This window comes from Homalodisca vitripennis, chromosome 6, assembly GCF_021130785.1.
Source record: "Homalodisca vitripennis isolate AUS2020 chromosome 6, UT_GWSS_2.1, whole genome shotgun sequence".
Taxonomy (NCBI): domain Eukaryota; kingdom Metazoa; phylum Arthropoda; class Insecta; order Hemiptera; family Cicadellidae; genus Homalodisca; species Homalodisca vitripennis.
Genome location: NC_060212.1, coordinates 135116004 through 135134045, shown reverse-complemented (window position 1 = coordinate 135134045; position 18042 = coordinate 135116004). Strand labels below are relative to the sequence as shown.

The window sequence follows — 18042 nt, the reverse complement described above, 5'->3', positions numbered from 1 at the left end:
AAATCTCATAGTGTGACATGCACAATCATTGAACACGATCTTACTAATATAAAATTGAAGATTCTCGCAAAATTTCAATTCTATAGGTGAGTTTGCTTTCGAGATATCGTAAATAGACGTAAATAAATACAAACAAAAATGAAAATTTTCTAGCTCTCGATTGGCTTCGATAACGTTCAGCCAATACAAGTAAGGTTTAAATGTATTTCATGAACTAAAATAATTACATTTCAGACAGTTGAAATGCGTTTTCTTCATACATATCACGTTTTAAAGCAATAATTGTTTTCAATAGGTGCATTTTTTATGTTTAGTAAAAAACAATCATGCCTTCACTATGGTTAGTGTTGATTTGTTACATTATTTATGATAATGTAATCAGCGATAGTGCCAACGATAGCTTCACAAACAGCTGCATGTAATCAATACTGGAAGACGGTCCAGTTTAACATCTTGATAAGAACTGATAACGGTTAGTCTTGTTTCGTGTTTCTGGTAAACAAGTTGTCCCCTTTTGTAGACATTTCATTTACATATTATACTTTTACGTGTTTTTGTAATTTTGTACATTAAAAAACCAGTGACTAAAAATCTATTTTCGTTTTTACAGTGTGTTTTTTGCTGTTTGCCTGTGCTAAGTTACTTCCTTATTAATTTTATTTTTTATTATTTTAAGAATTTAATTGAATTTCTCCTTTCTTGAAGACATTCATGGAACCCGAAGTGAAATTTTTAACAAGACTATGTGCTCTTTTGAATATAAATTGAATTATAGTGAAGACGTTTACAAATGGACCATCTAAATAAGGTTATGGTGGACATAAATTTTGCGAAAACCGTGTATATATTTCTGGTATTCACGAACTGTTCTCAGAAAGGGTCGAGTTTTATTTTCCGAGTAAGTTATACATTTTTTCGTTTCAGTTTGGTTTTTAATAAATGTTGTGATCTAATAAAGGGGAGGTGGCTTGCTGTTCCATTCTAACCTCACCAGAAACAACCAAAGCGAATAATACATTTATTTTATCTATGTTTACCTTAGATAAAAAAATGTAAACATCAGCTAATCCTGAATGCCTGATTATTTCATAGGCATTATTAAAGAATCCATCTGAAATTTTATTTAAATTTAAATAAAATTCTTTTTATGTAGTGTTAGTACAGACACTATAAATTGGCAGGTTTGAGGGGTTTTTAGACAGTGAAAAAATGAATTTATGTGGTTAAGTTTTTACATAAATTGTTGATATAGAAAACTGGCTGATCGCAATGTTTTCAAATTGTATGGGTATAACATTTTTTTCTTTAATAATTAATTTTAAAAATGTAAATGTTTAAAACGTCCTTTGTTAAGTTGTTTTCTTGTCTGCCTGATTAGTACAATTTTTGTAATTGATTTTAAAATAACCCATAGTCTTGGACTCTTGCATTTATGAAAAAAACCTTAGAACTGGATTATATTCCATTATTAATATAATATATATTTTAAAGCAAGAATAAAAATAAAATCGCAAATGCTTGTATTGGCGTTATATATAAACAGAATGACAGTGATGAGAAAAAATAAACAAATTAAAGTAAATAAACAGAATACAGTATAATGGAGGTTTAAATATACTAACTTTCTCAGTTAAGTAAAAGTTAACAGAAAAAAAACAAGGAAACATATGTGATGAAGTTTCTTCGTTTGATTGGTTAATTTAAAAAAAAGCTTGCGTATTTAACAACATATATTAAGTATCTCTTTTAATCGAGCTATACTGCAATGGCAGCGTAACTATACAGAGTGTCCTGTAATTATTGCCAACACTTTTACCAGGTTATTCTATACGAAATGAAATATTTTTCATATAATGTATAGTCCTATCCTGTTTAGTTTCTGAGTGTCTATCCATGTGTGGTTCTTTTCGTAATAGGTGATATCTGAGTGACAGTTTGAGATATCTGACTGAAACTTAGTACGTCTTTAAAACTCTTTGAAAACTTTTAAAAACGAGTGGTTTTATTTTAAAAAAGAAACAAGAAAGTGAATGGGATAGAATATTACTAAAACATGTTGTATTTAGACAATTGATTAAATTATTCATGTTCCGGTGTCGGATGAATCTGACGAGGTCTCATATATCCATATCGTCTTATATTTTTTATTATTATCCGATATTTTTCATCCCATTCCGCCACCACGTTTTCCATTCCTGCTGCTGTAACTGTATATACATTCATTGTTAAGTGTTACATAAAGGTAATGCAACATACATTGCGTACTATTCCATCAATATTCAGACCTATATGGTCACGTTTACTCATACGGTTGAGACAGAACCCCCCCCCCCCCCCCCCCGAACCCAATCCAGGCCGACTCACAACCTCAGTTGTGAGATGGAAACTTCACCAAGTAAAACGCCATTGTAAGGTAGCTTGAGGCTGAGATCTTTTCATCTCATCTCTGAAATTATCCATGACATTAACTGAGTAAATAAGGCTCTTAAGTTTTAGTCTAATTTTCATTAAAGAATTAGTGTAGCCTAAGGAAAATCTAACGTAACTCATTTTTACTTGGTCTAGTCATACAATAATACATTGTTTACTTAATAAAAGGATCCAATATTTTTGAATGAACTTTGAGCTCAACTATGAGTACTGAACCATACAGTTAATTCATACAGCGTGTTATAATCCAGACATTGTTATAACTGCGTAGCTGCACAAGCTATGATGTGATCAAGCCTGGTAATAGCAATGCGAGAGCGGATCGAAACAATGACTCCCCCCTCCCCCAAATTGCAACTCAGCGCACTTCGGACTTCTGGGAATGGCTTTTACTTTAATGCTATGCATTGCAGAAAAGAATTTACAGCCAAACACTTTAGTTTAGTTTTTTTTCTCTCCAGTGACTTAAATCGTATAATAAAAACTTAATAGCTAACAATGTTAGCCATTCATGTTATCGCAGGGATTTTAATGGTTACCTGCATTCTTAAAAAATTTAAAAATTGAAATAATTTACTAACTACTAAGTAACTAAGTTTGAATATTTATCTTAAACACCACTTTTGCAGCTACAGACTTTAGAAACCAATTTTTACTTTAAAATCGTAAAATATAACTGTATACATCATAATTGCTGCACTACATATTTACGAGAGTCGAACAAGTGTATAGGACGTAGAAAGGATTCTTTTACAGACTCCCGCAACTTGCATGTCCCATATAAGATGAGCATATATTTGAAACGCAATAAATTTTGAAGAAAATATTTATTTAATTGTTTTTTTATTAGTAAGCAACACTGTTTATCCAAACGTAGAAGTAATTGTTTCGTAATTATTAAAAGGGATAAGGCAGGGTTTTATGTAGTTATCAATATACCGTTTAAGGACAACCAATTTTAGGCATCTTGAAAACTTTTGTTAGCATATTCGGTTTTTGAAGTCGAGAGGAATCTGATATTTGTAAGGAATAGGCGTAATCACATATTACAATATTGTCCTATGATATATTTCTGGAAAAGTCGTATATGTAAACAATAAATAATATCGGGCCTAAGATTGAACCTTGGGAATCCAATTTTACACCAATTGTGTTTTAGATTTACAAAATATTGAGCTATGAATAATTTCAACTATTTGAGTTCTATTTCTCAAATACGACGCAAACCACTATAAAGAAATACCACGAAGACAACATAGTTCAAGAAATTGTTCATATTTCAATATATTTGTCAGGAGAATATCATGCACAATCAAGTGTTTTGAAGGGGTCGCAGAAAATTCCTATGTACATGTATATAATGCATAAAACAAAACAATAGGAATAAAATTGTAATGTATCGCCAACAAAACGTATTTACATACGGTAAAATATTAATATTCTAATGAAAGACAAACATAAGACAAACTTCAAGTTAAATAAAGTATTCGTATTATCAATATGGTCTATCATCTCCTTTAAGTCCAAGTCCAAGTCGCTGTGACTGGGGGGGGGGGTGGATCCCCCACATCTTTCAAGGCCTCTGCCGGTTAGGCTTTTGCCTTGTGTCTCGAGGGTCAAAGCCCTAGTAGCTTTCGCTACCTGTCAGTGGGGTGAAGTGTCGTGGTGCAGTCGAAGTTGTAGTCGATGTCATCAGTCATCCATGGGAAGACGCAGTTGGGATACTCCTTTAAGTATCATTCATCACAGTTATAATAATTGCTCGGCCTCATAATAATACACTGTAATGGTAGTAAGCGTAATCATTTAAAATCGAAAATAACAATGCTTTTAATATCGTATACCATATGTAAGCAATTTTTTAGAAACAGAGTGGAAATATGGGTTGCTGCTTGAAAGAGGTCTTCAATCCCCGCGACCTAAAGTAGAAAAGGTCTCTGCCGGTATTGAAGGTTGTGAAGCACTGTGACAACGTTCTGCATCTAGCAGATTATAGGCTGTAGTAGAGTAGCTCGCCAAGAGATCGCAGCCATGTCGCATTATCGACTCAGCGGCTGTCGGCTTAGTTCTTTGCAAGATTACCCGCCGAGAAGACAACACAGTGATTGTTGTTGACAGTGATAGTTGGAGTGTTGTTGATCGTGGGGGGTTGCCATCGACAGGTGACTTACTTGTCCGCTTACTGACAGCTTAGTGCTACTTACTTACACTACTTACTGTCAGGTATTAACCAAACTGAACTACTGCATTCTAGAATTTTGTGATTACCTTGCAACACTTGATTTTTAACATAAATTCATGCCATGTTAACAAAGTAAAATAATTATTGGCGAAAACATTTAATTAGTTTTTATGTATATTCTCTGTATGGTAATATTCGCTTCGTATTGTGAGAACTTGAATAATTCAATACTCCGTCCCCTGAGATAACGCCAAAAGGTCAAGGCGTTACGTTTGACCTACTTTTCAACGAAGGGGTGGAGGAGAAGGGGTTGACCCTAATGATATTTAGAGTGATTTTAAAACTGTAACTTTAACTACCGCTCGAAGTTCAGGGTTTAACAATTTTAATACTAAGTAATGACGTTAGTAAATACTACTGCATACTATAATATTATTTTAAACCTATTATTTTACGTAAAATTTAGTAGATATGGAATTGGAAAAAAATTTTCTTGGCCATTCACGGAATGCGCTATATACTTTAAAAAATATGTACAATATAGACAGATACAGACAATTTCTTAAAAAAAAAAAAGAAAAAATAAGTAATACCGGTAGTAAAAACATAGTTTTTAATCGTATAATATTAAGAGAATGAATTTAAACATTTAAAACTCTTGTTGGTAATGGTAATATAAAATATTTTAATTTTTACGTCATACGTATTTACTATATGGAAATTTTAAAATCCATATTCTAATGTATTTAACACTGAAGCAATTCGGTCCTCGTTTGATTCAGGTTTTAGTCAAGGATATAGTAGATGATGAAAACAGATTTCTTAAAAGTGGTCTGTAATAACATATTTTATATAGAGTGGCAACAGGAATTCTATGGGTTCTTATCACTACTTACTCAGAACAATACAGATGCAACATTTCGAAAACTGGAAATCTGTTGCCTTTTTCGTGGAAAAAGGGTAAAACCACACATAACCGTGATTTCATGAGATTGAGAGATATCCTCTTAGAAAATTTTCGGCCATCAGCTGCTCGAGTTTTTGTTGGAGGTCGAATTGGGAGGGTATCGAGATGGTTGATAATACAAACGGATCATTTTCTTCTTAGGTAATTTTTTTATATTTATACACTGAATACCAACCGCCAGATACTTGAGCTAACCGAAACAACAGAGTATTGAAGGGCCGACAGTATGTAACAAAAGAGTTCTATCACACACGGACGGACGTACGAAAACCGTTAGACCTTTTTGACTTCAAAATCAATAGTGTCGTTTCTTTGCACCTAAAGGAATATATGTGCCAAGTTGTTCCTAGGACCTTTCTAACAAGACGGAGGACAGCGACACGATTTTAATGAAGCTCTATCGGATCCTTAATCACATTTATACGAGTATAGTCGTTAGTAAACCAGATAAAGATACTGAAAGTTATTATTTTCAGCCAAATAGCTTCTTGGATAAAGCTTACTTTTATCGTGTTCAACGGTTGAGTTTAAGTGTGTTAATCTAAAAACATGCATATGATAAAAATTATTATTTTAAATCCCTTTGATATCCTTCCATTTCAACCACCACATAAACTAGCATAGCTGACAATTCATTTCTTTTCAGGGGAAATTTCTCTAACGAGATCACGAAGAACTAGGTCATGTGCTTTCTTACAAAATGCAAATTGGGTCTCGATTTCCGGACTCTGGTATTTAATTTAACCCGTAATTCGCATTCTGCCATGGACTTACCCTCAGGAATCATTTGGATTGATTTAGACTGGAAGTTCAAGCGGTTTCAATCAATCAAACTGATATAATTCACCACCTTATTATTTCCCTAAGTCTGTTTATTAATTTGGGGTTATGAAATGTCTTGAAGACTGTAGCCTTATTAACACCAGAAATAATGTATTATAATATAACTGAACAAGTTATATTTGTTATTTTATGTTATATCTAGACATTTCAGGGATCCGATATTAAGTGGAACAAAACAGATTAAGTCTGTTTAAGTGGGGTTCCAAAAGCCTTTTGGAGTTAAATTTAAGTACATGAATCAAATTTACCTAATGAATGCAACCCTGAAAGTAGATCAGGTGACATTTTTTATAAATTTTGCCTTCTCAGCTTAAGCTAGGCTCTATTCGTTTTCATTACACAACGATTTATTACGTATATTAAATGCCCTATGCACTCTGATGAGGTCGAAACACAGGACAGATTAACATTAAACAAAATCTGTAAACAGTAGGCCTACACGATCTTTTGTATTAGTACCTGTTCTGAGAATACTAACATCATGTTATGTCAATTTGATTTTCGCAATGGTCAACTTCGACAACTAATGACGGTAACAAAACACACACACACACACTAAACACACAACTAAACTAAACACACTAAACTTTTCCTTATTTAAACTTCATGAATAATGAATCTTTTAGAGGGACAACAGGATAGCGGTGTTAAAAGAAACATGACGTTTCGATGACGAATCCATCTACTTCTTCAGGTGTAAAACACTAAAAGTTAAATTTAAGAGTGCAAGAAATTAAACATATAAGCGCGTAGCGATCATTACATTTTGCGATATGCTCGAGAGCCCTTTTACATTACATGGACTCAATTTGATAAATTTCAAATTTATATTTTATGTATAAACGACTAGTCTGTATATTTATGTTATGTAATGAGCTGAACATCCTTTCGAATATAGCTGATCTGTAATAATTATTTTTACGTAGTCAACAATCTAATTATTTGGTTACTTTTCCACGTGTTTTGGTTACTTTTCTCCACTCAATAAATAATAACTGTAAACTCTTAAAAATTGTGAAGAGTATTAATTCTGACGAAAATTAAATAATGAATAAAGAAATTTAATGGCGACATATTTCAGTATTCCGATATACATTTTTTACTACTATAACTGATAACGTAAATTTAACTAACCTAATCACATCGGAATTGACCACAAAGGTATTTTAGGTAAAATATGTAAATTTATATATATGAATCTATTAATATAAATCGTCACGCTCGTCTATACCACATTGCAAAAGGTACAGACGTGTGCGTCTACACTGAAAGTACGTGTATAGGACTATAAAAAGCCCATTGATTCAACAGGATGTAGGTAGGTGTAGGTTAAAAGTAGTCTAACGGGCCATGAGGAGATTCACGTTTGAAATACCATACTGTTTACAAAATAAACAAAACAGTTTAATGTCTTAAACAATCTTTTGTTTATTTTTGAACAAAACTGTTTTAGTCAGAAGCCGGGTAGGACTACTTCTACATGTCAAAATACGAGGTAAAGTCGTGGTAGGTGGCATTAACGGCTAACGAAAATATTTTGTTTAGAAATCGAAGGAGAACAGCTCTCTCGGTGGGCGGGGGTCAACGAAAATAAGTTTGACGAGTTTTCGTAATATACAGATCTGGGTGAACGCCAGGAGATGGGCGCGCTCTAGCGTTTTTAATATCCTGTCTGTTTTATTTCTTGAGTGTTTGTAAATAATTGCTCTAATAGAGTACTAAATTATGTGCTGTAATTCTAGAAGTAAAATTTAAAAAAAAAATTTTTTTAAAAAATCTCATACTCAAAATTACAAACTCACGTATGTCTTTTACCCCATTTTAACAACACATTAAACTTATAGTCGTCCGACGAAGAGTAGTTCTTCGAATTACACGGCGATTCTTTTATTTGGAATTAGACAGTATACCTAGCTCAATTTAAATTCAAAATAAAACGCTTGAGCAATTTGTATACCTACTTAGTTTAAATTTGTTTAAACTTTCAATAAAGTAGCGTGAATACGGTTTCATTTCTTAAAAACTAACACTTTTGGAAGCTCCAAATATTTATTGTTTAGTAAATATAATTTATATAGGACGGAAATAGACCGATGACGTTATTAAACAATTATAGTTGGCTTAATGTAATGACAAACATTTACGCGCGCGCGCGTACAACTCACACACACACACACACACACACACACACACAAACACACACACACACACACACACACACCCCCCGCGCCACAGAGTCTGCTATTGTATTAAAAAAAAAAAAAATTTTTTTCGAGATGTTACAAGTACTATAGGTAACGAAGTCAAAGATTAAAATCTACAACATATAATTGTTTATAACTGCTTTATTATTGATCACAAGTACAGTGCTGGCCAAATTATTAGACTAAAGCATATTTTTTTGTTTTTTTTCTTTCTCAAATTTTTACAAAAAAAAACTATTTAATTTCATGTTGGTATATGTTAAAGTATATACCCTCATTCGTGTGTTACTTTTAGAATAGTATCGAGCAGAAAATTTGGTAATTTTATGTTGGCGGGTGGCAACACTGCCTGTTTTGTTTATCATCTGCCTTTACAAATCTACCAGCTGCATAACCTTCAATCAGTTTTACAGTTAATTTTTCATGTTTTTTAGGTTCAGTAGATCTTTCTATTAGTGTCTTCATCTGTTATTATTAAAAGTAAGTTTTTAAGGTCAGTTGTGAGGTTTTAATGGGCCCAAAGGGATTCAGTTTACTGATGATGATTGGAACAAGGTAACAGTACCCTCAGGATTCAGTAGTGAACTGAATCCCTTTGGCCCATTCCAAGCTCTTCTTAGCCATTGCCAGTGTTATTTTTTTGTAGGCCTGCATGCGTGAAGACCTTGTTTTCATTCAAGGTTCTTCTGATGGTCCTGAGCGAAACATTGTGCCATAATCTCTTTAACTGGTCACTAAGAACCTTGCTGGTCATTTTTCTATTGACTAGTGTCATGTTTTTCAACTTTCCTGGCCATCCTTGGACTTAACGCTTTCTTCCGGCCACATTTTTCCGATATGGCTGGATTTATAAATACCATTGATATCAAGTGTTTTCTTGATCCTTCTATCTGACTTCTGTTAAATATTTAGTCTGTGTGCTATTTCAGTTTGTGTGTAATGATGTTCTTCCAAAAGAACCTTGGGCACAGCACATTTTCCTTGGCGAAAGGTCCACCTTTTTTTACCCATTTATTGATAATTTTATAAATAGCCAATAGGAAGTAAAAAAGTGGTTTCATACAGTCACAACTGACCTTAAAACTTACTTTAATAATAACAGAACACACTAATAGAAAGATCTACTGAACCTAAAACATGTTAACCCACATGAAAAATTAACTGTAAACTGATTGAGGTTATGCAGCTGGTAGATTTGTAAAGGCAGATGATAAACAAAACAGGCAGTGTTGCCACCCGCCAACATAAAATTACCAAATTTTCTGCTCATACTATTCCCTAAAGTAACACACTCGAATGAGGGTATATACTTTAAAAATATACCAACATGAAATTAAATAGTTTTTTTTTGTAAAAAATTGAGAAGAAAAAAAACAAAAAAAAATATGTGCTTTAGTCTAATAATTTTGGCCAGCACATGCTATGAAACATATGTAACTTAAAACAGCTTTTTGTTAAGTGTTGTTTTCAGTTGTCTCACTCTTATGCTGCATATACTTTTGTTGATAACGTTATTTAAAGGTGTGACATGATTTTGTGGACATACTGTATATTAGTTATACAATCAGCTGGTTAAGTACTATTATAGACTACTAAGTTGTAATCAGCGCGATTCAAGGCTAGATAACGAAAACGTGTCGCAGCCATCGATACAAATATTTTGCTAATTGAAAGTTTATGTGAAGATAGTATCTACTTACTATATTATCTACTACTTATTGTTATCTATATTACTATCTATTCATGTACGTATAGGTTTTGGTATTGTACCACTTGGAGCATATAAAAATAAATACATTCATATCCGAATAATTTATAACTTTTGAAATTATTCCGTTATTATGTTATTTATACATGTAATCAAAAATTCAGACAGTAAGTTGGAAACAAAATTTAATTTAGTAGTAATCTTAAAGCAGCTTTAAAGCTCAAAATTTGGAAATGTAAATCTACAAATGTTTTATTTCTTTTATGAATAACAAAAACAAAAAACACTTCTGGCATAACAAAAGTAATTTGATTTTGACATGTATTACGAGAATTTTCCGTAAGAAGTAAAATGTAACATCTAAAATGCTGCCTATTTAATTCGCTACTTTACGTAAAGCATATTTCAATATACAAATTCTATATAAACTAATGTAAAACCCATTATGTCTCTAGGATACGACTACTGGTCTTCACACTTGTCTCAAGGATTTCACTTCAACTTCTGTTTATTAAAAAATTTAATAAAATATTATTTTATTAAAGGCGAAGTTAGGATTATAAAGTCTACCACTTAACCTCAATAAATTTCTAAAACTTTGGTTCTAAGGATGATACATATACAAATGTTTAGTACTATTATAACTTTCCGTTATTGTAACCTGATCTCCAGAAATGTTTTTCAAACCCAAGAGCACATTTGGAGAAAATACAAATCTAAAAGAGAATAGCTTTAATATATTATATATCTCAAGTATGTCTTTGATTTTTCCAAAACCCTACTTTTAATTTATTTTAGATTCCAGTACTCGTCAATTTCACATTTCTAAAAATCAAAGAACAAATGTGTTTTTCGTAAAATAATACGGTACGTTTGATTGCGTGGGCAGATATAGGATTTTGTACACTGGCATCATTGTATGTATAAAAACAAACACAACGTTTCTACAGCTAGAATGTACCCTTTTATTCAGATAGACTACCAAATTTAAGGTTAAGCATGTAGGTAGGAAATACACCAAAATATCATGGCGATTAACATGCCAAAGTCGTACTTGATGACAGAAAATTTCTAACTTACATCTAAAATCATAAGGTCGGAGACCAGCACCAAAGTAAAAAGAAGCACAAATACAACACAATAAACAGAGACGCATTGCTGAAACAAATGTAGATATGTGAAAACACTAAATATCTTGGATTTTACTTGAAGAAGGAGGTAAATGCCAATTCACAAAACGTCATGTTTCAGTTTTCGTAATATATAACAGTGGTAAATGACCGAAATTTATTTTTCAAATCTACCAACAGTGATTAATAGAAACAGATTAAAACGTTGTATAACTAGTTGTTATTGATCGTTTTTAATATAAGGATCCAAATATTCCATGATAAACAATATTTGAGTCCTCAAGAAATAAGATATGAAGGCAAAAATAGCCCAGAGAAACAATGGCTGTGACCTACTGCAAGAAGGATGTGTTAATTAATACAAGTGGTGTATTTTATCACAGTGGCGTAGCTAGGATTTGCAAAAGGTGGAGGTGTTCTACAGGGAGTTCATTGATTTTCACAATGGAAAAAAATCAAGCAAAACCAACAATTGTGAGTTATATTAAGTATAAATTAGGGAGTAGGAAACTGTTTGGTTGTTGTAGTTGGTATTAACGTTTCCAATACATTTTGTTATTTGATTATAATTTGGAGTTCCAATAAGACCTCACGGAGGGTTTGTAACTTCTATAACCCCTCTCTATGGATAAAGCTACGCCAGTGCGCGTGCCTCTTATTCTGAAATGTAAAACTTAATCGTAACTTAGTCAGCAGATTTTGTAACTTATGATACATTAAGGTTCTAGAGACTTGAAACTTGGTACATAGGTTTCCCTCAATCCAAGGAAGAAACTTGATTTTCGGGTCTAAAGATCAAATGGCAGACCGTCCACCTACTTGTCCGTATATACTATAGCTTATGGAAAGATCCTAGGGACGTGAAAGTAGATATAGGCCTATAGGTTTATCTAGGTCCAAAGAAGAACTCTATTGCTTTTTGAGTAACTATGTCCAAGGGCAGTCTCCAAAAAATGTATTTAAAGACTTGTAATAAATATATCATAAGAAAGAGTTAAGTCATTGATTTTGGCCTGACTAAAATCCGATAGGCTAAACACAGGTTAGAGACTCATTATTTAACACGAAAACAATAGATTAAACTCTATTCTTTGCAGTAAGACTTGATGACAATACGACAATTTAAAGGAAATATAGGCTATAAACGGATTAAAACATGTTATGGAACTTACCTGAAACACTGCTGCAAAAATCGGAAATACACAGTTTAGATTACAAAATCTTAATTATTATTCATATTTTTTTAAACAAAATAATATTTGTAGTCGTAACATAAACATATACATATCTGTCGTAATAAATGATTAAATCTTATTAATCTATATGTGAGGTTTTTTTATAACGTGTGTATTTCAATAGCGGGTCAAAGTCTACCTCTTGCAATGTCACCTCACAAATTAAAAAGGGTACTTGTGTTTTTAATAAAGTATATTTATAAGCTTGCTCTGAAATACGTGTAATAAAATAGTAAATTGGTGTAAAAGGTGTCAGATCAGATGTTAAAACGTTAAATGACCCTTACTATTTTAACATACTATATCGTCGTGTTTATTAGGTAGATTCCATAGAAATCTGCCTATTTCAATCGCCCTCATGAGGAATTTCGGGGAATCTTTTGGATTTTTCCCGATCATGATCCCCAAAATCCATAACAACCATAATTAGGGAAAAGCTTATATAATGTATGGGCTTGCACGCCAGCATGTGAACACGATAAATGCCATAATTTTCAAAGTATTCATTCTTAGCTTGATACAAAGGCAGTACTTGAAAATAGCTAGGATGAGTTCATTGGTCAGTCTTAACTCAAGAGGGCTACCATTCACATTCGAGCAAAAATTTAATCCATTTAGTACACAATGTAGACCCAGACAGATACATACATTACATCATTATAACTTTTATGCTTTCTCTTTTCATTATCTCTTAAGGTTTCAATAAGGCGGTATTTTAGAATTCTTAGGCCATTTTCAATAATGTTCGTTCCAACATGTTTTCTTGATATCACGCAGATAGAGCTCGTACAAAGTTTTAACTAGTACGAAGTTACAAAGTACAAAGTTTTAACATTGTGGGAATAACTGTGAACACGATAGCTACCACATTTTTTAATAAATGCAGACCAAACTTGGTACGTTGATAGTACTTGTACATAGCTTAGATTAGTTCGTTAGCCAGTTTTAATGTTGTGAGTTTGTATCACAAAAACTTAACAGTGTCTGACCGATGCAGTATTTTCTTCCAAGCTGTATACCGGGAAACCCAGAGGTCGTAACTCTAATCCGATGGCAAAATCTTTAGGAGATTTACATTTTCTACAAAAAACGTCAAGTGTCTTTTTGTTGTATCTCGAACGGTTAAAGCTACAAAACACCCTCAAAGTCAAAACTGTAATAACATCCAGAAAAGAAGTAAACATTAAGGTCTACTGTTAACTCCTTAATCCTATTACCCTCGAATTTCTTAGTATAAAATAAGAAATTTATAGCTTTCAGGCGTTTTCTGGTGGTAAAATGGATTAATCTAGAATTTTGCCAAATTTAATATTTCTAGTATAACAGGGAAGTGGACTTCACTTAGTACAATCTAAGTAAGTCAGTACCACAGAGGGTTTTAAGATGACGAACGGTGTTTGGAATAGCAGACGAACATTTTACCAAATACGGTAGGTAATCTTTATAAGCCAAATAAGATGGTCAGGGTGTTTTATTTCATTTAGAAGATATGCCCTGGGAGGGTAAGGTAACCGGGGTTAAAAGAACAGGAGCTTCTTTCCATGAGAGAGTTGAGCGAATTTTATGAGAATTGGTAGGCCAGGCGGATTGGTTCAAAGGTTGAGTTTTTCGGATGATTAACGGTGGATAATCCTTTACCAGAGGAATAATAATCTCATGAAGTAAAATGAATGAAGGAAGTAAAATTATGTCAGAAGTTGACCAAATATTTTTATTGGATATGAGCTAGTTAATAAGGAACTTTTGTGAGAAATAATATGTTCCACCCTTAGCAACCAAAGCCTTATCCATAATTTTTTGACCACAGGGTTAAGTTCATAAACAAATAATGCGTCGTCATGTTGACAGCCTCGTGTGAAATCTACCTGTCTTCCTACTGAGAAGGGATATTGTAACTTCGTGGTGTTCTAAAATTTGTCATTTTTTTATCAATTATATGCATTTAAAAATTAGTTTCAGAATAGCTTTATAGCTGGTTATATTTTAATGGCACTGCATGTGTGTTCCGAAACTTTTTAGGCGATGCTTATTTTTAAGTAGTAGATTATAACACATTTTAGAATCAATAGCCTAATTATTAATGTGTGACTATAAAACATAACACCTATTTCAACATTTTAATGTGTTGTCATTGATGATAGCAGAATTGCTAACACATTAATTTTACAATTAAGTTTCGTATTTTAATTGCACATATGAAATGTTTCATTTCTGGATTACTAATTAAATTTATAATATTTTATTTTGTCTTCTTAGTACCAAAAATGGACTAAAATGCCAATAAGAAATTTATCGTTTCTAAAACTACCGTGTCTGCTGATTTTGTTAATTCTATTAGGTAGCAAAGACGTATTAATTATTGAAATAAAATATTCAACAAAGTTTGCCTAAAGTGCGCACTTTTATTTTTAAATTTTATTAAATTTGTCGCAACAAAAGTTTTTTCCTAACTTTATAAATGTTAAATGATTTGGAGTTCTTTTAAGCAAAAGAAAAATCAAAAATAACACGCTAAACAACTGTACGCTTACAATGTAGTAGCCCAGGATGTTGGTGGAAGCTGGTGGTAAATGGCAGGCAGGGCCGTTCCTAGGGTTGGTGGCGCCCGGGGCAATCGTCGTCCCCTCCCTCACTTGCATTTCCAATTCTGCATTAAATCACCTCATAACAATAACATATTTAAGAAGAAACACATTTGTATTGTAACTCCATATTACAATACAAGTACCCGTAGACTGTGGCTGTATTATTTTCATGCTTCCTGCGCCAGCTTACCCTCGAATAAAAAAAATGTAGATACCAGAGTTTGAAAGTCAACCACAAACTAACCAGGAGAGCCACATTGACAGAGCTTACATTAAACGGAGCTTTCTTTTTTAGCGTTTACACGAACTTATTCAAACAATTTGTAAGTAGCCTACTTTCTTAGTAGGCTACTATGATTAATTTGAATCGGTTGCAAACATATTTTTAACTAAACAATTTCATTCTAGTTCTTCATATATTTCATACATTTTGGAAAAAAAGGCCACCCGGATTCTACAACAACCCTAATTTCTTGATATTTCAACATCGTCAGTCGTTGAATGAATAGAAAAACGTACAAAGTCAGCTGGTGTGAAAACACATGATCCATTCAATAAAACACCAATTAGTTGTTGTGATTCTAGTGAAATTTTCGTCTACTTTGTTTTCAAATTGTTCATACTTATATACAAATTATTTGTGCGTAATTATAATCGCAGTCTCTCTTGTTGGATATGGCCAAGTGTGCAAAAGCTAAAATGAAGCCGGTAAATTTAATTTTATTTAGTATAACTGTTAATATTATATCTATCTTAAAAGTAATGCCATGGAATTTTAACTGGCTCGCTTTCGTCATTTTAGTTTAGTCATACTAGTACATTATTTTAATAATTACTAAATCATGTGAAATTTAAGTTAATTGTTACTAAAGTTTTAACTCAATTCCTGATAGTCATCACTTTTTTACACAGGCGCCAAAATTATTTTTCCTAGTATTGCTAGCTAGTCAATATAATTTTTAAAGCGGTAATAAGATTTTTATTCGGTCGTATACGTAACACTTCTTAGGTTGTAAACTTTACAGTCGACATTATCATTATCAACATACATAGGTACAAGTCTTTAAATTAGTACTACTGAAGAAACCACAAGCTGCTGAAGATCGCCTGCTTGTCTATGATAAAAGGGAACTCTCTTAATAATGTACACGTAATGTAGCTAAATCATAGACCTGACAAATAATAATGTACTCGGAACACGCGACTGCTTTGTGCAGTGACTTGAATCACAGTGATTACATAGAATACTACTACTATAATATATTCACCAGCAGGCCTATTGTGTAACTGCGTATCACTTCAGACCAAGCGCTTTTGCTATATGCACATTGTCTTATAAAATTCTCTGAATTTATGCCTGTATGAGGCGAAAAGAAATTGAAGGATTTTCTGTCATTTCTAGAATTAATTTGGAATTCAAAACCTAACCTCGGATATAATTTGAACTTAGGTTTATTTTAAAATCTAATTAGAGTGGTGTATCAGAATTCTTTAATCTTTATCAGTGAAAATTATATTCATTAGATAGATTTTAATCTATTTGAACTTCCAACGTAATAATCGATAACATAGGCTACTCGTAAGTATTGGCTGCGGAACTTGAAATTACATCTATTTATACATAAACTTTACACGTATTAAAATTGTCATGTGTTATTTTAGAAAATTTAAATGACGTACATATACAGTACTTACTGTACGTGTAAAATATATACACACAAAATTCGATAACAAATGCATAAATAAAGATAACAATGTTGTGAAATACCTACGCGAAATATTGTGATAAATCCCATACATTTTATTTGGGCATGTTTCAGAAAAATCGTTACTTACTCCCTAAACTTTGGACTTTTGGCTTGGTTTTGAATTAATTACACGTTTTTAGTTACACGGAGGCGATTTTTCTAAAAAAAGTAGTCTAATTTGAAATCAGTTATGAAAATAAAATGTCGTAGATAAATGAGGCATTTTGAAATAAATGTATGTAATAAAATATAATTTCCTTTATCTATAATGTTATGAATGTTCCCAAATTATTTCCATACTGCAAGGTATTATTGATTTGACATTTCCAAGTGGATCACAAGTGGACCTGCCGTAGCAAATGTGAATCTAAAAACAGCGTTCTTGACGCTTCAGCTAGCTTTCTCCAACAATTCTCGAAAAGTTGCAAAATATATAACTAAATGCACTAAATGAATAGTTTTAATGAATGTATGGTTCAAAATTTATTAAATTTATGTTACAACTCTCAAAGAAATTGGAGCTAGTTGCTAATTTCCAAGACGGAGGGTGGTAAACTTCAACGTGTGAATGTGTTGTATTAGTACAACAATAAACTGAGCAATTGTAGTAAAAGCTTGTGATGGATTACGCCCACGTTGAAACACAATAGTACTTGACTATCTAAGAGCTGTCAAACGTAGCATTACTGAATTGCATTGGCAGTGTTATTGTTTTCTTCGGAAGGTAACGCCCAGGCACAACAAAACCCAACCCACTTAACCTCAAACACTGAAACTGAAACACTCGATCTGGACTGGACAGAGGAGTGCTAGGTTAAATTTAGCAGCCGGGCAACACTTCGGTTTCATTTCAGTCTCTCGCTAGACTTCTCTAGAAGCGGGAATCTACCATCTTCATCTCCACCATGGTGAGTGATTCTCGTTTCTACTGACCTTGAGCATAGTCAAGGTCACATTATCTCATTAGATCTTTCCACATTTCCTGTTCTGAGTTAATGTAGCGTCGCGTA

At 32.7% G+C, this 18042-nt stretch overlaps 1 protein-coding gene across 5 annotated transcripts in view; it reads left to right on the top strand.

The window, feature by feature from the left end:
- The first annotated feature begins 636 nt into the window (after nucleotides 1–636).
- The window catches only part of LOC124364943 (adenylate kinase isoenzyme 1), a 29832-nt gene continuing 12426 nt past the window's right edge, over nucleotides 637–18042 (top strand). The window contains exons 1-2 of one of the 5 annotated variants that reach the window (XM_046820784.1): nucleotides 4535–4653; nucleotides 17757–17940. In XM_046820784.1, the coding sequence (XP_046676740.1) occupies nucleotides 17938–17940 (3 nt within the window). In that variant the 5' untranslated portion in view covers nucleotides 4535–4653; nucleotides 17757–17937. Of the gene's footprint in view, nucleotides 899–4510; nucleotides 4654–15852; nucleotides 15993–17756; nucleotides 17941–18042 lie in introns of those variants that run through there. The other 4 variants (XM_046820782.1, XM_046820785.1, XM_046820786.1 and 1 more) reach the window with 4 other exon arrangements.